At 40.3% G+C, this 26760-nt stretch overlaps 1 protein-coding gene across 1 annotated transcript; it reads left to right on the forward strand.

Annotated features, from left to right (window-relative positions):
* The first annotated feature begins 442 nt into the window (after window positions 1-442).
* pmela (premelanosome protein a) lies at window positions 443-24942 on the forward strand. The gene is made up of 12 exons (XM_060910544.1): window positions 443-614; window positions 3379-3474; window positions 8756-8902; window positions 9806-9946; window positions 10168-10329; window positions 13856-14161; window positions 15385-15912; window positions 18012-18158; window positions 19157-19259; window positions 20223-20425; window positions 22610-22700; window positions 23880-24942. Exons 1-12 carry the CDS (start codon window positions 560-562, stop codon window positions 24031-24033), a joined length of 2133 nt encoding a protein of 710 aa, XP_060766527.1. The 5' UTR covers window positions 443-559; the 3' UTR covers window positions 24034-24942.
* The last annotated feature ends 1818 nt before the right edge of the window (window positions 24943-26760 follow it).

The following is a 26760-nucleotide window of genomic DNA, read 5'->3' on the forward strand; positions in this document are numbered from 1 at the left end:
AAATACTTTTTCCTTTGAACTTTAACATATCTTTGTTTATGATTATAAATATATACAGTACTTTTTTCTTCATTTTGTTCATATTTCAGTTCAAAGTTAAAACACATTATGTGTGTAAACTTGAATATAAGTGGATATATGCACTGAAAGTATATTAAATAAAAAAGTTTCCAAATATTACGTCTTTCCTCTCACTGTGTATGTACCATTCAGCCAGGCAGCCCAATTACCCCATCCCTGCCAGACCCTTTTATCCTTATTTTCACTGCATATTTAATTCCTTGATCCAATCGAGTCTTAACACCTCCTACTATTGATTTAGAGGCTTTTCTGATATAAAATTTGTGATTAGCTGAATCCTTCTCGGGAAAAAAGTGCTTTAGGCCATGGGAGGAGCCTTCTTTCTTCATTCAGTGCGTGATGTCAGAGTCAGGAGTTTGGGCCGATTAGAAAGGATCAGACTCATTTAAAAAAGGTTTGGCACTCCTTGTTCTTGACTTGGGCTGTGTTTCAGGAATTGTTGAGGATTGAACCTGTTGAGTGGGGGAAGACTTGGAGGATGAGAACAGCTCTTATAGTTCTGGGCTTGACCCTCTCTTTGGCTGCAATAGCAAGTAAGTATATCCTATCTATCTATCTATCTATCTATCTATCTATCTATCTATCTATCTATCTATCTATCTATCTATCTATCTATCTATCTATCTATCTATCTATCTATCTATCTATCTATCTATCTATCTATCTATCTATCTATCTAATTTATTTGTTATTTTGAGATGTTCAAGTTTCTGATTTTTCACATTATGAAACTGGATGCTATCAGAACAGAGGCTAAAATACAAGTTAAGCAATGGATAAGAACAAAAATGAATCCAGTAGTGTATTCATGCATCTATTTTCTATGTTGCTTATCCTTTGCGAGTCACAGGAGAGCTGGAGCCAATCCCAGATGACTATGGGTGAGAGGCAGGGTACACCCTAGGATGCCAGTCTATCACAGGGCTAACACAGAGACAGACAGACATTCACGCTCACATTCACACCTATGGGCAGTTTAGAGTAGCCAGTTGACCAAATCCAAATGTCTTTGGACTGTTGGAGGAAACCAGAGCACATGGAGGAAACCCACGCAGGCACAAGGAAAACGTGCAAACTCCACATAAACTGGTTAACCGGCAGGTTTGAACCCAGAATTTGTTTGCTGTGAGGCGACAGTGATAACCACTCAGTCGTGAACAAAGACGAGAAATTATATTTCTGTATATGCATCCTATGTATTATAAACCCAAAAATGCATCCGACAATAAGCTAGCAGAGAGTTGCATGTCATTAAAACTTGTCAATAAATTGATACAACATTTAGATAAATTCTCGACAATAAAATCTACAATTATCTCATTGATGTGATTGACAGTTATTTATATTTTGTCACTTGCAATACTCTATACATCTGTACTACACACACACCAACTCAGTCAAAATGCATAAAACCTATGAATATCTTCTACATTGTAGAACAATACTGAAGACATCAAAACTATGTAATAACACATGGAACATATGGAATTATGTGGTCAACAAAAAAGTGTTAAAAATAAAATATATTTCACATCTTAGAGTCTTCAAATTTGCCAGCATTTACCTTGATGACACTTTGAACACTATTGCCATTATCTTAACCAGCTTCATGAGGTCATCACCTGAAATGCTTTTCATTTAACAGATGTGCTTCGTCTAAAATTAATTTGTGGAATTTCTTGCCTTCCTAATGTGTTTGAGATCAAACAGTCAACAGTAAATAATAAAAATACAGTAAATAACCCTATTCCACAACTGTAGTAATCCATATTACGTCAAGAACTGCTTAACTAAGTAAAGAGAAACGGCAGTTCATCAGTATATTAATTGATAAAAATAAAGAAAAAACATTGAATTTGAGGGGCGACCTGGTGGTGTAGTGGTTAGCACTGTTGCCTCACAGCAAGAAAGTTCTGGGTTCAAGCCCAGTGGCCGACGGGGGCCTTTCTGTGTGGAGTTTGCATGTTCTCCCTGTGTTTGTGTGGGTTTCCTCCAGGTACTCTGGTTTCCCCCAAAGACATGCAGGCTAGGCTAATTGGTGGCTCTAAATTGACCGTAGGTGTGAATGTGAGTGTGAATGGTTGTTTGTCTCTGTGTCAGCCCTGCGATAACCTGGTGACTTGTCCAGGGTGTACCCCGCCTCTCGCCCATAGTCAGCTGGGATAGGCTCCAGCTTGCTTGCGACCCTGTAGAGCAGGATAAGTGGCTGCAGATAATGGATGGATGAAATGGATATATATATATATATATATATATATATATATATATATATATATATATATATATATATATATATATATATATATATATATATATAAAAGCAGTCTCTTGTCCAGGAGGGTACACGGTCTCTCTCTTCAGATATCTCAGCTGTACAAGACTTTTCCTTATTCCCAAATTTGGGATTATGAAAGTAAGCACTCAGCTGAGAATCACATGAGAAGGATAGAAAAGGATTGGACAAGACGTGTGACTTTCACTACCTAGAACGTATTGTTACCCCCTTAAGTTTTGGATTTTTTATCCCTCTCTATCCTTTTAATGCCTAAAGAAAGCTGATTAAAAGCTAATTAAAAATATAGTCCATCCTTCCAATTTATATGCAAACCTGATTTATGTATTTGGTAATGTATATTAAATTACTTTTCGACAGAAAAATAACTTTTGCTTTTGGTTTACATCTTACGTAACAGACACAACATGACATTTCTTCAAATCGATCCATCGTTATTTGGGGGGAAACTTTGGAATTGGGCTTGTAGTTTTGCTCTGATCAACAGGGGAGTGTGTACTGACATCCTTCTCAAGCTGACAATAGGACCACGGAGTTATGCGCTAGATCCCTAAGCATGGATAGGTTTTAACAGATGCTTTCCTGTTGCACCACTCAGGTGTCAGATTGTTGCTGCTGTTGCAGCTTTTGTGGTTTATCCAATCACATTAATTTATGTTAATTATTAATCAGAAGGCAGTTCATTGAACTAGAGAGTAGCCACAGTGTTCGAAACATTGTGGAGCTTTCACAGACTTTCATAGATTTTTTCATATCATTTACCCCTCTCTGGTGTGATTTGTGAACTGATAGCACAAATAACACACTGTATAATATAATACATGTATACAATGCTATATAATACTACATAATATGTTACATAATATGTACACTGTAGAATGCTATATAATACTAATATACAGTATACAGACAAAGCTTTAGCATTGGATCAGAATGCATTATAAGGTTAATATCTCAGCAGAATTTCACTGCAGCAATTTCTCACTTTATTGTTTTTCTTTCAGGGGCCAGAACCCATTTTAGCCGCTACCGTTCATGGAATTCACGAATGTACCCAGTGTGGAGAGATGGTGACCCCCGATACAGGGACTGCTGGAAAGGTGCAGGCCCCAGTGAATTATAATGTATTTTACATATTGTATTGAATACTATTCCATAATTTTTTTACAACCCCGATTCCAAAAAAGTTGGGACAAGGTACAAATTGTAAATAAAAACGGAATGCAATGATGTGGAAGTTTCAGAATTCCATATTTTATTCAGAATAGAACATAGATGGCATATCCAATGTTTAAACTGAGAAAATGTATCATTTAAAGAGAAAAATTAGGTGATTTTAAATTTCATGACAACAACACATCTCAAAAAAGTTGGGACAAGGCCATGTTTACCACTGTGAGACATCCCCTTTTCTCTTTACAACAGTCTGTAAATGTCTGGGGACTGAGGAGACAAGTTGCTCAAGTTTAGGGATAGGAATGTTAACCCATTCTTGTCTAATGTAGGATTCTAGTTGCTCAACTGTCTTAGGTCTTTTTTTGTCATATCTTCCGTTTTATGATGCGCCAAATGTTTTCTATGGGTGAAAGATCTGGACTGCAGGCTGGCCAGTTCAGTACCCGGACCCTTCTTCTATGCAGCCATGATGCTGTAATTGATGCAGTATGTGGTTTGGCATTGTCATGTTGGAAAATGCAAGGTCTTCCCTGAAAGAGACGTCGTCTGGATGGGAGCACATGTTGCTCTAGAACCTGGATATACCTTTCAGCATTGATGGTGTCTTTCCAGATGTGTAAGCTACCCATGCCACACGCACTAATGCAACCCCATACCATCAGAGATGCAGGCTTCTGAACTGAGCGCTGATAACAACTTGGGTCATTGTGGGTGCAATCAGTTAATTATTGAAATTAAGTGATCAATCTCGTTAAATCAGTCTCATTAAATTTTGAAGGTCAATAATTAAAATGAATCAATCCCATTGAATCGTTTACTTTGACTCATTTGAATTGAATCATACCATAGAATCAGTCTCATTTGAAGTGAATCATTTAGTGAATCGTTCAGTGAATCATTTAGTGAATCATTTAGTGAATCATACCATTAATCCTGGACAAATTACCAAACAGCTAGATTATGGTATATTTCCTAATTATTATTGATCACTTACTATATTACATAACTTGTATGCACCTTTTTGAATTCTTTGAGAGATTGGGGACTTCAGAAATAGTTCACACCAACAAGATGAATACACACAGCTTTGATAATAAATGGATTTATTATAACAAAGATAAAAAATGGATAATCAATATATACAAATATGATATGGTGTGTGTGTGTGTGTGTGCGTGTGTGTGTGTGTGTGTGTGTGTGTATGGCCTAGCTTGTTGCTAGCTAAAACAAAGGAATGTTATCTAAATAGACCAAAGGATTAGCTCTGTTGCTAATGTGTGCTTGTGTGTGTGTGTGTGTGTGAAGGACTTGACCATGTGTTTAGCCTTGTGTAGCTAACTACACGTGGTGGAGGCCTAGATTAGCCTTGTGTTGCTAGTGTGTGTTTGTGAAAGGCCCTATGGCCTAGCTAAAGGGTGTTTGTTAGGCCTGGTGAGGCCTACTGAGCACGTGTTGCTAAAGACAAAGGGAAGCTGTCTAAAGTGTATCAGGCCTGGTCAGGCCTGTTGAGCATGTGTTTTCTCAGTAACAAAAAGATTCCACACTCATAACATTACCAAACTCACTGAAACCTTGATAAGGTCAAAATGTATGATAAGGAAATTAAAGTGTTAGTCAGAGAGGAGCATGCACAGCCTATCTATTAAACAATTTAGAGAACATAGAACCAAAATAAATCAACACGCTGCGTGTCTAACAGTGTAACAGATAAACCTGGGTTTAAATTCACACTATTTCAATAAAAGCAAATTCCTAAGACTATCTTAATTATGCCCAAATGCCAAAATCTTACTTAATCCTGCCTTTAGCAAGATATGAAGAAATATTCGCCGGTGTAGTCTCGGGCCTCGCCGTGGGAGCACGTGAGCCGCTCGTGATGGATGCGTAGAGAACTTTCGGGTCCAGCGGAGCACTTGGGTGGTTCCCGTGGAAAGCAGAGGATTCTTGGTCCGAACTTCAGCGTTCGTGAGGAAAAGTCTCTGATCAGAATAAGATGCACAGCGCTTGTGAGTTAAAAAGGATTCAATCGCTTCTTAACTTTTAACTGCCTGGGCTGCAGTCGTGACGTCACTTCTAATACGAGTAAACCGGTTGTAACTCAGGTTGAGTTTAAAGATCGCGCTATTCTGGACCTTTACCTTGGCCAGTGGTTAGGCACAGAACGCGCTGGATGGTGAATCTTGCAAGAAAGAAGTGTTCTCGGGTTTGAGAGCATCTCTTTATGCGTCTAGACTCCTCGGAAACCGGACGCGAGAGACAAAATGGCGGAGCTTCCGCCCGGACTTATGCGCGCATGGCGGACTGACGTAGATGATCCCGCCCACGCGTGATGTAGGTCACGCGGAAGAGGACTGGGACTTGTAGTCCCCAGAGACAAAATGGCGGCATGATACCTACAGTCATCCTTCTCCTCTTTAGTCCGAATGACACGGTGTCCCTGATTTCCATAAAGAACTTCAAATTTTGATTCGTCTGACCACAGAACAGTTTTCCACTTTGCCACAGTCCATTTTAAATGAGCCTTGGCCCAGAGAAGACGTCTGTGCTTCTGGATCATGTTTAGATACGGCTTCTTCTTTGAACTATAGAGTTTTAGCTGGCAACGGCGGATGGCACGGTGAATTGTGTTCACAGATAATGTTCTCTGGAAATATTCCTGAGCCCATTTTGTGATTTCCAATACAGAAGCATGCCTGTATGTGATGCAGTGCCGTCTAAGGGCCCGAAGATCACGGGCACCCAGTATGGTTTACCGGCCTTGACCCTTACGCACAGAGATTCTTCCAGATTCTCTGAATCTTTTGATGATATTATGCACTGTAGATGATGATATGTTCAAACTCTTTGCAATTTTACACTGTCGAACTCCTTTCTGATATTGCTCCACTATTTGTCGGCGCAGAATTAGGGGGATTGGTGATCCTCTTCCCATCTTTACTTCTGAGAGCTGCTGCCACTCCAAGATGCTCTTTTTATACCCAGTCATGTTAATGACCTATTGCCAATTGACCTAATGAGTTGCAATTTGGTCCTCCAGCTGTTCCTTTTTTGTACCTTTAACTTTTCCAGCCTCTTACTGCCCCTGTCCCAACTTTTTTGAGATGTGTTGCTGTCATGAAATTTCAAATGAGCCAATATTTGGCATGAAATTTCAAAATGTCTCACTTTTGACATTTGATATGTTGTCTATGTTCTATTGTGAATACAATATCAGATTTTGAGATTTGTAAATTATTGCATTCCATTTTTATTTACAATTTGTACTTTGTCCCAACTTTTTTGGAATCGGGGTTGTAATTTTCCATAAAGTTCTGTAAATTAATGTTTAAATGCATGTATGAAATTTGGGTTTTGCAAATACTGTGTGTGTGTGTGTGTGTGTGTGTGTGTGTGTGTGTGTGTGTGTATATATATATATATATATATATATATATATATATATATATATATATATACACACAATGTGATTATTTGTAACTTATTGTTGGTGATGACTTGATCATCTTTGATTGTTATTTACAGTATCTTTTATTTAAATCTAATTATGGTGTAAAAGGCAGAAACATATTCAAGATTAGTGTTAAATACAGTGTCTCGCAAAAGTATTCATCCCCCTTGATGTTTGTCCTCTTTTGTTGCATTACAAACTGGCATTAAAATGGAATTTTTGAGGGGTTAGCGCCATTTGATTTACACAAGCCGCCTACCACTTTAAAGGTGCAAATGTTGTTTTATTGTGACACAAACAATAATTAAGATGAAAAAACAGAAATCTGGAGTGTGCATAGGTATTCATCCCCTTTTGTATGATCACATGATCTGTCACATGATGTTTGTATAAATCAACCTGTTCTGGAAGGACCCTGACTCGGCAACACTACTAAGCAAGCAACATGAAAACCAAGGAGCCTCCAAACAGGTCAGAGACAAAGTTGTAAAGAAGTATGGATCAGGGTTGGGTTATAAAAAATGTCCCAAACTTTGAATATCCCACAGAGTACCATTAAATCCATTATAGCAAAATGGAAAGAATATGTCACCACTACAAACCTGACAAAAGAAGGCCACCCACCAAAACTCACAGACCGGGCAAGGAGGGCATTAATCAGAGATGCAACAAAATTCACCAAAGATAACACTGAAGGAGCTGCAAAGATCCACAGCGGAGATGGGAGTATCTGTCCATAGGACCACTTTAAGCCATACAGTACACTTCACAGAGTGGGGCTTTATGGAAGAGTGGCCAGAAAAAAGCCATTGCTGAAGAAAACCCATTTGGAGTTTGCCCAATAGCATGTGGCAGACTCCCCAAACACATGGAAGAAGATTCTCTGATCAAATGAGACAAAAATTGATCTTTTTGGCCATCATGGGAAATGCCATATGTGGCGCAAACCAAACACCCTGAGAACACCATTCCTACAGTGAAGCATGGTGGTGGCAGCATCATGCTGTGGGGATGGTTTTCATCTGCAGGGACAGGAAAGCTGGTCAGAACTGAAGGAAAGATGGATGGCACTAAATACAGGGCAATTTTGGAGGAAAACCTGTTTGAGTTAGCCAGTGGTTTGGGACTGGGACGAAGGTTCACCACTGAACAATGACTAGCAGGACAATGACCCTAAACATACTGCTAAAGCTACACTGGAGTGGTTTAACGGGAAACATTTAAATGTCTTGGAATGGCCTAGTCAAAGCCCAGACCTCAATCCAATTGAGAATCTGTGGCATAAATTGAAGATTGCTGAACACCAATGCAACCCATCTAACTTGAAGGAGTTGGAGCAGTTTTGCTTTGAGGAATGGGCAAAAATCCCAGTGGCTAGATGTGCTAAGCTAATAGAGACAAACCCCAAAAGACTTGCAGTTGTAATTGCAGCAAAAGGTGGCTCTACAAAGTATTGACTTTGGTGGGTCAATACCTATGCACACTCCAGATTTCTGTTTTGTTTTTTCATCTTAATTATTGTTTGTGTCACAATAAAACAACAATTTGCACCTTTAAAGTGGTCAGCATGTTGTGGAAATCAAATGGTGCTAACCCCCCCCCCCCCCCCCCCCCCCCCCCAAAAAAAAAAAAAAATCCATTTTAATTCCAGCTTGTAATTCAACAAAACAGGACAAACACCAAGGGGGATGAATACTTTTGCAAGACACTGTATAGCTTAGTTAAGCCAAAATTCATCACAAAATTATTTCCTACAGGTGGACAGGTAACATTTGGCATCAGGAATGATGCCCCAACCCTGATGGGAGCCAAAACGACATTCAGTATTAATGTTCTTCCTCCTGGGAATCAGACGGTGCTGCCTAACGGGACAGTGGTCTGGAGCCAAAACTGCACTGTTAATGGTTAGCACTCACAACAAATAGAGACTTTTGCTGAGCCCTTTAACTCACTAAACTACAGTTAAGACTGTTATTATTTTGCCAAATGTATACTAATGGTACATTTTTCCATTCAAATATGACAAACAATTAAGAGGCAACTATTTAAATTGTTTTGAAATACACGAATTCTCATTATCTCTAGCCGCTTTATCCTGTTCTACAGGGTCGCAGGCAAGCTGGAGCCTATCCCAGCTGACTACGGGCGAAAGGCGGGGTACACCCTGGACAAGTTGCCAGATCATCACAGGGCTGACACATAGACACAGACAACCATTCACACTCACATTCACACCTATGGTCAATTTAGAGTCACCAGTTAACCTAACCTGCATGTCTTTGGACTGTGGGGGAAACCGGAGCACCCGGAGGAAACCCACGCGGACACGGGGAGAACATGCAAACTCTGCACAGAAAGGCCCTCGCTGGCCACGGGCTTCAAACCTGGACCTTCTTGCTGTGAGGCAACAGCGCTAACCACTACACCACCGTGCCGCCCGTTTCGAAATACATTTCAAATATAAAACTGACATAAAATCTAAGATATGTATTTTATAAATATGTATAAGTATTTGCTTTTTCATTTGCACCAGGTACCAATAATTCACATAGCACTTACAATTAAAAAAAAAACAAAACTGCTCAGAAACACCCTTGTTGAATTCCATAGTATTAATTATGGTGAGCATTAAATGTAAAATATATTGTGCATGAAAATTATATCTATAGTATACATCTACTGCATGCAAATTATTCCAAATTCTTTACTGCTGCAGTGCCTAAAATCTTGACCTCAGCCATAATTATTGAGCCATAATAATTCCTGATTACCCTTAAAGCATATTTACTTTTTAAATTTGCTTTCAGGAACCCAGTACATGAAGGGTGAACATGTTTACCCAGAATTCAACACTTCCCAAGAATGGACAGGGGTTTTTCCTGATGGTACACCATTCACTACAACACTGGCCAGGAAACCTCACTTCATCTTTGTGTGGAAGACTTGGGGTACGATGAGCATATTCACCGTTTTATATTTCACTTCAGGAAGTTTTGAAGGATTTTTCAGTTGAACTTAACATATTTTATATTTGTGGAATGAATGTGGAATTATTGCAAAATTGGCACATGCATACAGTTTATTAATATCTCCAGCATCAGTTTATAGTGTTTCATCATAAGACATTATGAATTATTACAGTACATTATTCATTCTTTGCTCTCTAAAGGTCGATATTGGCAGGTGGCTGATGGACCTTCCTCTGCACTCACTATTGGAACAGACAATGTGCCACTGGGCTCTTACAACATGGAAGTGGTCATTTATCATTCCCGTGGAAAGGACAGGTTCATTCCTCTTGGATACACGTCCACACAATTCTCTATCACAGGTGTGTGGTTGTGTGTTTGTGTGATACATCTCATCTCATCTCATCTCTAGCCACTTTATCCTTCTACAGGGTCGCAGGCAAGCTGGAGCCTATCCCAGCTGACTACGGGCGAAAGGCGGGGTACACCCTGGACAAGTCGCCAGGTCATCACAGGGCTGACACATAGACACAGACAACCATTCACACTCACATTCACACCTACGGTCAATTTAGAGTCACCAGTTAACCTAACCTGCATGTCTTTGGACTGTGGGGGAAACCGGAGCACCCGGAGGAAACCCACGCGCACACGGGGAGAACATGCAAACTCCGCACAGAAAGGCCCTCGCCGGCCACGGGGCTCGAACCTGGACCTTCTTGCTGTGAGGCGACAGCGCTAACCACTACACCACCGTGCCGCCCTTGTGTGATACAATTCTCTCATCTCATCTCATTCTCATCTCATTATCTCTAGCCACTTTATCCTTCTACAGGGTCGCAGGCAAGCTGGAGCCTATCCCAGCTGACTACGGGCGAAAGGCGGGGTACACCCTGGACAAGTCGCCAGGTCATCACAGGGCTGACACATAGACACAGACAACCATTCACACTCACATTCACACCTACGGTCAATTTAGAGTCACCAGTTAACCTAACCTGCATGTCTTTGGACTGTGGGGGAAACCGGAGCACCCGGAGGAAACCCACGCGCACACGGGGAGAACATGCAAACTCCGCACAGAAAGGCCCTCGCCGGCCACGGGGCTCAAACCCGGACCTTCTTGCTGTGAGGCGACAGCGCTAACCACTACACCACCGTGCCGCCCTTGTGTGATACAATTCTGGACAAATGGAAATTCCTTTTATTCTTACTATTGAACATAGCAGGTGCTTTCTTTGATCTGATCAAAAATTAAAGCGACAATGTGGGCTTTTAACTGACATTTACAGTGCCTTGCAAAAGTATTCATACCCCTTGAACTTTTTCACATTTTTCCACCTTACAACCACAAACTTAAAAGTTTTTTATTAAGATTTTATGTGATAGACCAACACAGAGTAGCACATAATTGTGAAGTGAAATGAAAATGATAAATGGTCTTCAAAATTTTAAACAAATAAAAATCTGAAAAATGTGGTGTGCATTAGTATTCATCCCCCTGTCCTCTGATACCTCTAAATACAATCCAGTGCAATCAATTGCCTTCAGAAGTCATCTAATTAGTTAATAGAGTCCTAGTGTGTGTAATTTACTCTCAGCATAAATACACTTGTTCTGTGAAGGCCTCAGGTTTGTTAGAGAACACTGAAGAACAAACAGCATCATGAAGACCAAAGAACTCACCAGACAGGTCAGGGATAAAGTTCTGGAGAAGTTTAAAGCAGGGTTAGGTTATAAAAAAAAAATCCCAAGCTCTGAACATCTCAAGAAGCACGGTTCAATCCATCATTCAAAAATGGAAAAAGCATGGCACAATTGCAAACCTACCAAGACATGGCCGTCCACCTAAACTGACAGAGCGAGCAAGGAGAGCACCGGTCAGAGAAGCAGCCAAGGGGCCCATGATCACTCTGGAGGAGCTGCAGAAATCCACAGCTCAGGTGGGAGAATCTGTGCACAGGACAACTATAAGTCATACACTCCACAAATCTGGCCTTTTTGGAAGAGTGGCAAGAAGAAAGCCATTGTTGAAAGATAGGCATAAGAAGCCATGTAGGGGACACAGCAAACATGTGGAAGAAGGTGCTTTGGTCAGATGAGACCAAAGTTGAACTTTTTGGCCTAAATGCAAAGCACTATGTGTGGCGGAAAACTAACACTGCTCATCACCCTGCACACACCATCCCCACTGTGAAACATGGTGGTGGCAGCATCATGCTATGGGGATGCTTTTCTTCAGCAGGGACCGGGAAGCTGGTCAGAGTTGATGGGAAGATGGATGGAGCTAAATACAGGGCAATCCTGGAAGAAAACCTGTTTGGAGGCTGCAAAAGACTTGAGACTGGGAAGGAGATTCACCTTCCAGCAAGACAATGACCCTAAACATACAGCCAGAGCTACAATGGAATGGTTTAGATCAAAGAATATTCATGTGTTAGAATGGCCCAGTCAAAGTCCAGACCTAAATCCCATTGAGCATCTGTGGCAAGACTTGAAAATTGCTGTTCACAGACGCTCTCCATCCAATCTGGCTGAGCTTGAGCTATTTTGCAAAGAAGAATGGGCAAAATTTTCAGTGTCTCGATGTGCAAAGCTGGTAGAGACATACCATAAAAGACTTACAGCTGTAATTGCAGCAAAAGGTGGCTCTACAAAGTATTGATGCAGGGGGGCTGAATACTAATGCACACCACATTTTTCAGATTTTTATTTGTTTAAAATTTTGAAGACCATTTATCATTTTTGTTTCACTTCACAATTATGTGCTACTCTGTGTTGGTCTATCACATAAAATCTCAATAAAAAACTTTTAAGTTCGTGGTTGTAAGGTGGAAAAATGTGAAAAAGTTCAAGGGGTATGAATACTTTTGCAAGGCACTGTATATGAGGGAGAATGTGGAAACTGCCCCATGTTCAACTCAGGCCCTATGTTTTGTCATTGGTACATTGGAAATGACTCTATGTTCCAATGATTTTATATTCCTTAAGTCCTATATTCATATATTCTCATTCCCAGAGTCTTACATTTCCATGGACCTAGGTTTACAGGGTCATATATTTCATATATTCATAGAGGGTCATATATTCCTGAAGATGAAGACTTTATTTGTCACATGTACACACAAGCACAGTGAAATTCCTCTTCTGCATTTAACCCATCTGAAGCAGTGAACACACACAACTGAGCAATGAGCACGTATGCACCCGCATACACACACCCAGAGCAATGGGCAGATGGGGGTTAGGTGCTTTGCTCAAGGGCACTTCAGCCATGATACAGAGGGAGGGGTAAGTGCTGCTCATTCACTCAACTCCCCTCACATTTTTCCTGTCGGTCCCGGGAATCAAACCGGTGACCCTTTAAGCCCAAGGCTGCTTCTGTAACCTTCAGGTCATGGCTGCCCCAGAGAATGGCTGCCTCCTGTTCTCTGGCCCCTATATTCCCATGGTTTTATATTCCTAATCCCAGGATGCTATGAACCAAGGATCCTGTCATATCACTCCTGGTGTTCTATATTTATAAGTGGACTGATATTACCATTCCCAATATCCCATTTTCCCAGAGTCCTATATTCTCAGTGTCCTATTTTCCCATTCCCAGAGTTCTATAGTCCCAGTGTCTTATGTTCCCAGGGTCCTATATTCCCAGTATCCTACAGTACGTTACCATGGTTTTATATTCTCATTGTCAGGGTTCTATGTTTCTGTGGACCTCCTTTCCAAGGGTCATATGCTATAAGACATGGCTATAAGTAGAATGAGAAGAGCTTAGAGCTTATATTAATGAGAAGGAAGGTAGAGCTAATGCTAACGAGGAGGAAGTTATATAAAATGTATACATGAGAGAACATTAAACTCCAAATTCTCTCTTGTTTTCTTTTTCAGATCAGATTCCATTCATAGTGACTCTGTCACAGACTGGTGATGTTAACCAGACAGATCAGAGTTTGATCCAGAATCGACCTGTAACCTTCAATGTTGGTATTCATGACCCCAGCCAATACCTCAGTGGCTCTGACATCACCTTTACGTGGGACTTTGGGGACAACAGCGGAACTCTTATCTCCCGTCAACCTTCTGTTACACACACTTACCGCTCAACTGGCTCATTTAGGCCACAGCTTGTGCTGATGGCTGCAATCCCAAATGGCTGTGTCTCAAATCCAACCGCTGGTGAGGTCATAACTGCAGGTGAGTTTAACATTGGAGTACTGGTATTGTTGTACTTGTACAAGTGCAGGGCTACTGGCCTTATCCACCCAGAAATAAAGTTTTTATTTTTGTAATATAACAGTAAAATTAACTTGTATCCCATTCTTGTTAAAAAAGAGATCTCAAAATGACACCACTCACACTAATACTTACCATTTAAGTACACTTTTGCTATACAACTTAGAAGTATGGGTGCAGAGCATAAGCTATGGAAAACATTCAAGCAGAATCACCATAGAAACAAGGCCAAATTGTGCAAGAAATAATGCCATCAATGTTTTCCTCAGATGTGTCAGTAAATTACTACAAAAGACTTGTGCCAAAAATTATATCACGTTCCATGGCATTTAGCAGACGCTCTTATCCAGAGCGATGTACAACATACCCAGAGCAGCCTGGGGAGCAGTTGGTGTTTAGGTGCCTTGCTCCAGGGCACTTCAACCATTCCTGCTGGTCCAGGGAATCAAACTGGTGACCTTTTGGTTCCAAAGCTGCGTCACTAACTATTAGGCCATGGCTTCCCCGTTATAAATTATACTAAAATTACACTGCACTGACAGCAAGACAAATGTCTACACTATGTCTTAACTATCCAAAAATCTTTGACTTTGACTACTTGTCAGAAATACCATAAACATCCTACTATTGATCACTTCCTGTGTGTTACATTTGAGTCACTAATGTACAGAAGGAGGAAAAGTGCCACGAATATTGACTTAGATAGCTTGTTTGCTTGCAAAACTTTACTAAATTAATGGAGATTAGCTAGCTTTAAACGCAATTAATTAGTGAACTATAGCACAGACATGTCTGATTTAAGTTTTAGCTAACATTTGAATGTTTTAACTATCAAATCTTTATGTATTACAAACATCTGCATTTTACAGACAGGATGATTCACTGCATTCATGGAATCTTGTAATAATATCATTTCCTGTCTTGGGTGGTTTTACTGGTTGTAGGTGGGGAAAACTTTGCCTCAAGTGCAGCATTTTTCCACTTGAGCCATTATGACACCATGTTATTGCACTGTTCTGTGCAGTTATGTTATATGTTGGTGTAGCCCAAACCTTCTAGCATAGTTTTGCAAAGTCAAAATCCCATGTACCAAGTACAATTAATATACGTGTTTCCACTCTCAATCCAGATGCTGCTCAACGACATTTACCTCATTAATTGAGTATCTTTGCCCTTTTCCATAGTACAAGCAGTGACAGTGGTATCAGACGCTCCAGCTGCACAAACCACCAATATGGCCGCCTCTCCTCAGCCTGCACTTGAGCAAGAAAGCATAGCTTCTACTGTTCCAGCGGCAGCTAATGACTTAGCTGCAGCTCCAGCTGATGATCAAGAGGCAGTAAATACTGCTGAAAATCAAGTTTCTGATATTCCAGCCATTGGTGAAACAGTTACAGACAGTGTTGCAGAGACAGAGGGCCTTACAGTTACTGACCCTGCTGCATCCATCATCCCTGTTGAGGAGGGTGTAGTTGAGTCAGCTGTCACCGAAGCTGTAGTTTTGGAAGCTGCAGCAGCTACCAATGGAGAGACAGACCCATTAGCACCTGCTGCCGATGTTATAATCAATATTGTGGCCACAGATGCTACAGTTGTTCAGACAGTGCCATCTATAGTACCAGTTATCGATGGTGAGATTGTGGAAAGTGTCAATGAAGTTACTCCAAATGAAGTCATAGCCGAAGCTCCTGTAATTACTGACACTGCTACAGGTGAGAATGTCTTATTGGTTGTTCATCCAAGGACTAATTCAGTTTGTTTTGGGGGGGTTTTAAGCATATGCGTACAGTATGTGTGATTCCCATGAATGAGATTTCAACACATTTTCCTGTGCTGGGAAAAGAATGAAAGGCATTTTTAAAACTTAAATCTTGCAGCCTATAAATTGGGTTGATAATTACATTGGTAAGAGACTCTCTCACCTCTATCTCTGTAAGGGTTGAAGTTTTACATTCATGGTATATATAGTTTTATTCCATCCACATTCACTGAATATGAGCAATCGTGCACTCTGATTTGCTACTGTACTACTAGGATATCAGCTCATATACCATGAGTCGTTGTCAGCTGTCCATCACTAGCAATGATGACTACTTCATTAGAATGTGCAGAAACGCAGATGGGCCGTGAGGCCCACACCAGAGTGACAGAGTCGCCTGCAGCGGCGGCACGAACAGCCTGGCCAAGCCGCCACAGAATGTTTCGCCTCGTGAGCTCTTGCTTACTATTCTCCTCTTCTAGCGAAGCGCCTTGCACAATAAGATAAGACAAAGAATGTCGTGCCCCCATTGCGTTGTCTCTCTGGACCTCCAGACCTGATGCCAAGTGGTGCACAAAAGTGCCACAGACCTGACAGGTATGGAAGTTGCCCCACAGTCACAACATCCATTGGCCATTTGAGTGGCTCTTCCACATGCCATCAGGTGGTGTGCCATTGACCCTGTTGAGTTCATCTGCCACATTGCACCGAAAAGCACTCTGCTGCCAGCACCTTATTGGGGATGTACTATTTAACCCATAGCTGGAACCCAGGCAGGTGCTACCACTCCGGGTCAGAGCAGACCTGGGAGCAATGGTGATTAAGGGGTAACTCTACTTTTCGCAATCCTCAAGTTTTCCTGGACCTGAGACTTACCACCAGTTGCAGTTTAAAGTCATACCTAGGACTAGTGAGTGGAGAAAAATAAAATGGTGGAGTGCATCTATTCAGATATATCACTTAAGTATTTAAAAGAAACAGAAATAGCTAAAAGAATATAGTCCCCCCCCCAATATCTCATGTTCCACACTCCAGCCCAGTTGTTGGTGGTAATGCACCTTTAAGTTGGTTTGCCAAATGCCAAAAAACCCTAAAGAATAAGAAGAAAATGATGGCACGTGTTGCTAAACCAACTGAGGATGAAATAAAAACTACCTGAAAACAAAACCCCCCAAAAATACAAAAAAGGCAACAAAATATGGACTGAAAGTATTTAATGGTAAGAATGTATCTTTTTTATTTTTCAAGAATTATTATTATAGTATTTTTCACAAATTGCTACTGTGATTTCGCTGGTTTGTTTACATTCTAAGCAGAAATTATTTTGTTGGATGTTTTGTACAAAGTTTTCATTTATTGAATTTGCAAAAAATAAAAATGAAAAATGCTCTGTTTCTGAAAATCCAGTGAATGTGAATAGAATAAAACAGTTATTCCACTCAATCTCATGGTACATACAGTCGCTTATAGCCAACTTGGTGCTATTCGCCTCGTCGGCTATCAGCTCATGTACGACTCGATTTCATGGAATAACTATTAAACGTATTTAAATGGGGTGGCATGGTGGTGTAGTGGTTAGCGCTGTTGCCTCACAGCAAGAAGGTCCTGGGTTCGAGCCCAGCAGCCGACAAGGACCTTTCTATGTGGAGTTTGCATGTTCTCCCCGTGTTTGTGTGGGTTTCCTCCGGGTGCTCCGGTTTCCCCCACAGTCCTAATTGGTGGCTCTAAATTGACCGTAGGTGTGAATGTGAGTGTGAATGGTTGTCTCTGTGTCAGCCTTGCAGTGATCTGGCGACTTGTCCAGGGTGTACCCCGCCTCTCACCCATAGTCAGCTGGGATAGGCTCCAGCTTGCCTGCGACCCTGTACAGGATAAGCGGTTATGGATAATGGATGGATGGATTTAAATGGTTATCAACCAAATTCACCAAGTGCCCTTAGCCTTCCATTACTATACATACATTTAAATCAACAAGTTTCCAGACAAAAGCCTTCCATCGTGATATTTATGTAGATGTTTATGCCGTTGCTGTTATTCTTACCACATCCCCAGTAACACAGAATGAGATTGTTGCTGAAGGAACAGAGGAACCACAAGCTGCTCTGGTTATTGCAAAACGACAAGCTCCAGAAATTCCAGCAGAGGAAAACTGTATGATTTACCGCTACGGATCTTTCTCCTCAACTTTGGATGTTGTTCGTAAGTGCCACTCGTCATAAATCTATGCTTGTGCATAGAGATACAACAATATAACCACATAATATTGGGCAATATGCAAAAATATTGTGTGCTACTTGTAGACATGTAAACTTGCACATGGCCTCAATACATGTAACGTATCACAATATTTAGTTTTGCTGTAGGTTTTGCTTTAATTTAAGTGAGTGGCAAGGTAATGTCACCCCATAGCTGCATGGTCCTGGGTTCAATCCTGACTTACTATCTGTGTGGAGTTTTCCATGTTCTCTCCATGTTCGTGTGGATTTTCTCTGAGTTCTCTGGATTCATTCCGCTGTGCAAAAAAAAAAATCCTGACCAGGATAAAGTGGTTACTGATGCTGAATGAATGAGATGCTGAAAAAATGTAAACATTTAACAAGCAAATGACAGCAATGTTTATTAATTATTTTTTTCTCACATATAAAATGTGTTACTCTTGCAGAGTTAGCTGCAAAATTAAAGGTTTAACAACTCTTAGGTCAAGTCAAAGTCCTTCCTACGCCAGGATCTGGTCTTCCCAGGAAGTCTCCTGTCCCAGTACTAACCAGCTCTTAAGGCACATGGGTGCGGCGCTGATCTCTGTTTCAGTAGCCCTCGGCCGCTCACCTATTATATAGCTAGGGTTACAGTGGGGGGCTAGTCCTCTGGTAGCCGCAAGAGTTTGACTCCCTACTTGCATCTGTATTGCAGCGAGCCTTGCCAGATGGCAATAGGTACTAGTTTTATGATGTTCCTTGGTATGACCCAACCACGAGTAGAACTCATGATCTCCTGGTTGAGAGGTGGACACAATAACCACTAGGCCAGCTCGCAGTAACAACTATTATATTATATAATATTTTAGGCAGTTTGGAATCTTCTGTGCTGACAAATAATTCTGATAAAATACTGGCTTAATGCAATAAACATGCTGCGTGATCTTACTGTACATCTTGCACAATGTAATAAAGTTTGTTTGCCTATGGTTCTTTCCTCAGAGGGAATTGAGAGAGTGGAGATTGTGGAGGTGAGTAATGTCGCAGTTTTGGCCACCAATGTGGAGCAGAATGCCGTGGATCTCACCGTCACCTGCCAGGGAAGGTCAGGAAGGAATTTCATGTGTACTACTCGTACAATCTGCAATCCTTTGTTCCATTACCTCTGACCAAAAAATTTCTTCAATTTACACCTACACACCTGGAAAATTTCTTTTAACCACTCAATGGCAGATGAATGCAAATAAAAAAGGGAAGGAATGGGGAAGATAATATCAACTATTAGTTCAGTATAAACTTTTGAGAAGCTCAGGAATATAGGCTTGGAACTTTTCAGGCAAGAAGCTTCATCTATGAACTTTAGAACAGGAACTTAACTAATGAATTTAAGTTCAAGTACTTTAGCCATGGAACTTAGGTACAGGAACCTAAACCCTAGATGTTTAGCCAAAGAACGTAAACCCAGGACCAACAGCCCAGAAGCTTAAACCCCGGAACATAGGCACAGGAGCTTAAACTCAAGAACATTAGGGTTAGGATGAGAGCATGAATTTAGGGCCCAGGAGTATTTATCCAGAATCTTGAGGCTAGGAACATAAAGCTATTTATCTATTATTTTCTTTTATAATATTACAGTTTTAAAAACCCCAAAAACTAATATCAAGCTTGAAATTGTTCTATTGCCTGATAATTTTACAAATTTTACACATTTATTTCAAGGAAGAAACTAAATTATAGTATTTGCCGATTGAATAAGAAAATTTAAAGCTTGAAATTGGTAAAAGTATCTCACAAGATAATCAATCTTAAATCTGATTTCTAATAATTACATAATAAAACAAATCAACAAATTTGCCCCTATTCAAGATAGTTTACTTGCTAATGCATCGTTTTTTGCAGTGTGAGGCTTGAGTTCCTTGTTAAGACTTTCTAGAAGTAGAACTTAGCCCAGGGGGAAGAAACCAAAAACCCTGGATTTTTGACAAAAACAGAACTGGTGGATTAATGAACCAGAGAATTAAGTATAGTTTGCTCAATTTTGACCAGTTTGTGTCCTGTATGTCCTCAGCTTGCCGAATGAAGTGTGTACCATGATGATGGACTCGGACTGCATCAGTCCTCTGGAGACGGAGTGTAACGCTGTGACTCCAACTGAATGCCAGATGATCCTCCGCCGTTTCTTTAATGATTCTGGAACTTTCTGCATTAATGTGTCTCTGGCTAATGATGTCAGTTTTGCTGTAACAAGTGCAAGGCTCAGTGTCACTGTGGGTAAGGATCAGTAAAATATATCGAGGATATTACATGGTTGTGCAAAGATATGAAGTTTATCTTCCAGTGGTGAATGGATATATCACAAGTGAGCGAAGCGAACTAGTGAAAAGTTTTTCAACATGAGAAGATAAACTTCATATCTTCGCACCACCGTGTAATATTATTGATATGATATGGATGCATTCACAAAAAAAAGAAATGCAACTTAATCAAAAGAATTTTAATTTTGAACTGGTTTGCCATTTTGACAGTGTGTGTCTAGTTGGTGGGGAAACACTGTGAGTGACGTCATCAGAGTGAAATATCTGGAATTATTCTATCAACATTCACTGGATATGAGCAATCACGCACTCTGATTGGCTACTCTACTACTACGATATCAGCACATATACCATGAGTAGAGAAAAACAAAATGGTGGCTTTGTTATCAAGTATTTAAAAGGAACAGAAATAGCTGAAAGAATATAGTCCCCCCCCCAATATCGTCTGTTCCACACTCCAGCCCAGTCAGTGTCAGTAACGCACCTTTAAGTTGGTTTGCCAAACGCCAAAAAAAACCCTGAAGAAGAAGGAAATGGCGGCGCGTGTTGCTGAACCGACTAAGGACGAACTAAAAACTCTACACGAAAACAAAATCCCAAAAAAATACAAAAAAGCAACAAAATATGGAATACAAGTATTTGATTGTAAGAACTTTTTTCTTTCAATAATTATTATTATAGCATTTTTCACAAATTGCTACTGTCATTTCACCGGTTTGTTTACTTTCTAAGCGGAAATGATTTTGCCGGATGTTTTGTATAAAGTTTTTATTTATTGAATTTGCAAAAAATAAGAATAAAAATGCTCTGTTTCTCAAAATCCAGTGAATGTGGATAGAATAAAACAGTTATTCCACTCAATCTCATTGTACATGGCTTATAATCAACTCAGCGCTATGCGCCTCGTTGGCTATCAGCTCATGCATGACTCAGTTTCATGGAATAACTGAAATACATCACTCAGATCCGCGATGTATTCCATATGAAAAATACGAGTTTTCTGAAACGATTAGACAAACTTCATATCTTCAAGCCAATGTGCAATTTTCTTTTTATTATAGAGACACATTTACAAACAAAAAATACCCAAATTTATCAAAACAATTCAGCGATTTCCTCACGACTGAGGATATTGAATCATGTCATGGTTACCGTTCTCCATGTCCCAGATGTAGTTTATATGAAAAATATGAGTGGCGTATTTCCCAGTAAAACACTCGTGCCCTATGTTGTATGTATGTATGTATGTACACTACCGTTCAAAAGTTTGGGGTCACTCTGAAATTTCCTTATTTTTGAAAGAAAAGCACTGCTCTTTTCAATGAAGATCACTTTAAACTAATCAGAAATACACTCTATACATTGCTAATGTGGTAAATGACTATTCTAGCTGCAAATGTCTGGTTTTTGGTGCAATATCTCCATAGGTGTATAGAGGCCCATTTCCAGCAACTCTCACTCCAGTGTTCTAATGGTACAATGTGTTTGCTCATTGCCTCAGAAGGCTAATGGATGATTAGAAAACCCTTGTACAATCATGTTAGCACAGCTGAAAACAGTTGAGCTCTTTAGAGAAGCTATAAAACTGACCTTCCTTTGAACAGATTGAGTTTCTGGAGCATCACATTTGTGGGGTCGATTAAATGCTCAAAATGGCCAGAAAAATGTCTTGACTATATTTTCTATTCATTTTACAACTTATGGTGGGAAATAAAAGTGTGACTTTTCATGGAAAACACAAAATTGTCTGGGTGACCCCAAACTTTTGAACGGTAGCGTATGTATGTACGTACATGTATGTTTCTATTGCATTTTGTGGTTTCACAAAAAAAAATTATTCATTCATCAGACAAAGGTATAGAACACTTTCTTCCACTTTCTTCCTTAACCCTGCCCATTCCCATGTAAGTGAATGAAGAATGAGCCAAACTTAAATTTAAGTTAAATCTCCATAAATTACTTTCAGTTCATTTAACCTTGATATCCAATCTTTTCCATACAATAAATGGGTTTTGTATTAGTTTACATAAATAGTGCCTAATTGTTAATAAGTCTGTTTTGCAGATCATTATTTACTGAGCTAATTTACTGTAATAAACTGGTGATATCAATATTATGTTTTATATATTTATAAACGTAGATTCAGGCTCCTCCACAGCAGGCGCTGCCACTGCAGTATTGGGTGTTCTTATCCTCGTCTGTGCTGTAGGCACCATTGCATTAACTTACAGGTGAGTAACCTCTTTTGTTTTATGTCCTAAAAATGAGAACTGATTAAATCTCAATATTCATCAGACTCTGTCTAATATCATTGCTGATAAACAATAGCTCAATTCCCATCTTTCTGGGTTTTTATGCCTCCGCCACCATAAGGCGCAGGAGGCATTATGTTTTCGGGTTGTCTGTCCGTCCGTCCGTCCGTGAGTGCGTCCCGAAACCTTGTGAATGCGATATCTCAAAGGCTAATGAAAGGAATTTCACCAAGCTTTCACCATTTGTGTGCTTTGGAACAAACATGAACTGATTAGATTTTGAGATCAAAAGGTCTAAGGTCAAGGTCACTGTGAGGTCAAATGTCTGTCCTCAAGCCTTGTGAACACAATATCTCCAAGGCAGATGAAAGGAATTTCACCAAACTTTCACCATTTGTGCATTTGGGGACAAAGATAAACTGATTAGATTTTGAGATCCATCCGTCCGTGCGTGCGTCCGTCCCGAAACCTTGTGAATGCGATATCTCAAAGGCTAATGAAAGGAATTTCACCAAGCTTTCACCATTTGTGCGCTTTGGAACAAACATGAACTGATTAGATTTTGAGATCAAAAGGTCTAAGGTCAAGGTCACTGTGAGGTCAAATGTCTGTCCGAGAACCTTGTGAACACAATATCTCCAAGGCAAATCAAAGGAGTTTCACCAAACTTTCACCATTTGTGCATTTGGGGACAAAGATAAACTGATTAGATTTTGAGATCAAAAGGTCTAAGGTCAAGGTCACTGTGAGGTCAAATGTCTGTCTGAAAACCTTGTGAACACAATATCTCCAAGGCTACTACAAGTAATTTCACCAGGTCAAGATTATTGTGAGGTCAAATGTCCATCCCCAAATCACAACTTAATACGGCGTCTAGTCTACCAGGCGGAGGCATCCCCATCGACGCCGTTGGCATCGAGTTCTATCTAGTTGTTGTTGTTGTTTTACAATACAACACTTTTAACTAAATTTTAAACTCATGAAAGGAGTGATATGAAAGATTATTATTATTATTATTACATTTCTGTTTTGTAAAATACAGTTTAAGTCACTAAAAATTGTATTAAATAAGTTATAGTTCTACAGATGATCTTAAGTATATTGTGTGCTGTTATATGAGCATTCTCTTAACCCTTTAATATTAACACACATTCACAGGCGAATGAAGGCGTACCATGCACTCAAAGGGGACTCGACAGATGGCATCACGGGTATTTCTGTTTTTAAGTCTGTTCCCATGTTAGTGTGGAACTTTCTGACCCGACAGAGTACTGCAGAGAGCCGCCCTCTGCTGCAGGGGAGAGTGGTGTGAACACACACACACACACACACACACACACACATTGCTCACTTACACTTAACACAATCCCCACGTTCTTATATTTGCACTGATGTTACATTCACATCCAGTGAATGTTTATTATTTGACTAATGTTTATTATTTCAGTTAATGTTTATTATGTATTATTATTTAATATTATTATTTTATATTATTTGACTAATGTTTATTATTTCAGTGTAAAACAGTATTATGAACATAATTCTGGGACACGAATGCAACCCTGTGTTTGTCCCAGGTGAAAAGATAGCTGTCTTTACTGTTTTCTCATGACACCAACCTTGTCTTGAGACTGAAAACACTGGTAAAAAAAAAAAAAAATTCACCTACTTCTGAACATAGTGCAAGGGAAGCATGCCCAATAATAATAATAATAATAATAATAATAATAATACCAACATTGTATATTCTGAATATAGAAATATTATGGCTTAACTACTTACCACTGCATGCCTAACACACACACACACACACACACACACACACACACACACACTGTGTTACAACTGTATTCTCAAGGAAATGGATGAATAATTTGACTAAAGCTTTATGTACTGTTATGCAGGACCACCACATTCATTTAATACACATTCTTAATAAAAAGGTAGATTAGATGCTTTTCTTTGAATGAATATATTGATAATGACCTGAAATGAATAATAAAAGAAAACAATGTCCAGTATCTCGATCATTGTTAATTAAACCTGCCCTTACGCAGTAACTGCTGTGCCTTATGGTTATGCTAAATAACTGATACAGATCATTTAGGTATAACACAAATCCGAGCTGATAATGATGATGTAGTTTGTATCTGTTAAGTTTAAGGTGCTATGCTATTACTGAAGACTTGTTATCCTGCAATAAAGACATTTTTGTGCTTTACACTTCTTCTAGTCAGTCATTCTTGTGCAATTTTACATATTTTGATTGCAGCCATTAAAATACAAATCCAGGTGGCACGGTGGTGTAGTGGTTAGTGCTGTCGCCTCACAGCAAGAAGGTCCGGGTTCGAGCCCCATGGCCGGCGAGGGCCTTTCTGTGCGGAGTTTGCATGTTCTCCCCGTGTCCGCGTGGGTTTCCTCCGGGTGCTCCGGTTTCCCCCACAGTCCAAAGACATGCAGGTTAGGTTAACTGGTGGCTCTAAATTGACCGTAGGTGTGAATGTGAGTGTGAATGGTTGTCTGTGTCTATGTGTCAGCCCTGTGATGACCTGGCGACTTGTCCAGGGTGTACCCCGCCTTTTGCCCGTAGTCAGCTGGGATAGGCTCCAGCTTGCCTGCGACCCTGTAGAACAGGATAAGCGGCTACAGATAATGAGATGAGAGATGAGAAAATACAAATCCATCCATCTGGTATAGACATGGCGTAATTAGAAGGGAAATGTACGTACGACATGAGGGAAAATGGAACATTCACAATGTTCTCCGGGCGGCACGGTGGTGTAGTGGTTAGCGCTGTCGCCTCACAGCAAGAAGGTCCTGGGTTCGAGCCCCGGGGCCGGCGAGGGCCTTTCTGTGTGGAGTTTGCATGTTCTCCTCGTGTCCGCGTGGGTTTCCTCCGGGTGCTCCGGTTTCCCCCACAGTCCAAAGACATGCAGGTTAGGTTAACTGGTGACTCTAAATTGACCGTAGGTGTGAATGTGAGTGTGAATGGTTGTCTGTGTCTAAGTGTCAGCCCTATGATGAGCTGGCGACTTGTCCAGGGTGTACCCCGCCTTTCGCCCGTAGTCAGCTGGGATAGGCTCCAGCTTGCCTGCGACCCTGTAGAAGGATAAAGCGGCTAGAGATAATGAGATGAGATGAGACAATGTTCTCCCACCCTAAATGTAGTCCATCAGCCATTTATGTTTGAGGAAGTTTTGGCTCAGTGGTAAAAGCTTTGGTCTATTGATTGAAAGGTTGTAAGCTCAAATCCCAGCACCACTAAGCTGCCACTGTAGGGTCCTTCAACACCCCCCCCCCCCCCCCCCCCCCCCCCCCCGTTGCATCCTCTCTTAAATGTAAGTCAATTTAAATGAATGAGTCAAAATAATGTACTTATTTGATGTTAAATGTTTACTTCTTTTATTTGATATGATCATATTGTATTTAATATAGTATAATCCCAAATCAGAAAAAGTTGGGACAGTATGGAATATTCCAAAACAAAAAAAGAAAGCAGTGATTTCTAAATTTACTTTGGCTTGTATTTCGTTGCAGTCAGTATGAACCCAAGATGTTTCATGTTTTGTCAAGTCAACTTTATTTCCTTTGTGAATATACATCCATTCCTCCATTTCAGGCCTGCGACACATTCCAAAAAAAGTTGGGACGGAGGCAAAGGGCAAGTAATGAGGTAAAACTATTAAATAATGATGGATTTGAAACCGGTGATGTCAACAGGTGATTATAATCATGATTTAGTACAAAGACAGTATCCAGGAAAGGCCTAGTCTTTGAGGAGCGAAGATAATCTCCAGTTTGTCAACAAATGCATGAGAAGGGGAGTCACGTGGTACACCTGCCCAGGATGGCTGCTCGGAATTCCTCAAACCCTCGTTAATATTCATGTAACGTCGATAATTTTACAATATATTGATTTAGGTAGCTTTACTGCAGTGTGATGAGTCAAAAAAGTCACTATTTTACACGGAATCAGCCTACCGCTTCTCGAGGGAAACCTACACAAACTTCGCCGGTTACAACTTCATTGAAGATGGCG

The sequence above is a fragment of the Neoarius graeffei genome, chromosome 26 (genome assembly GCF_027579695.1).
Source record: "Neoarius graeffei isolate fNeoGra1 chromosome 26, fNeoGra1.pri, whole genome shotgun sequence".
Lineage (NCBI taxonomy): Eukaryota > Metazoa > Chordata > Actinopteri > Siluriformes > Ariidae > Neoarius > Neoarius graeffei.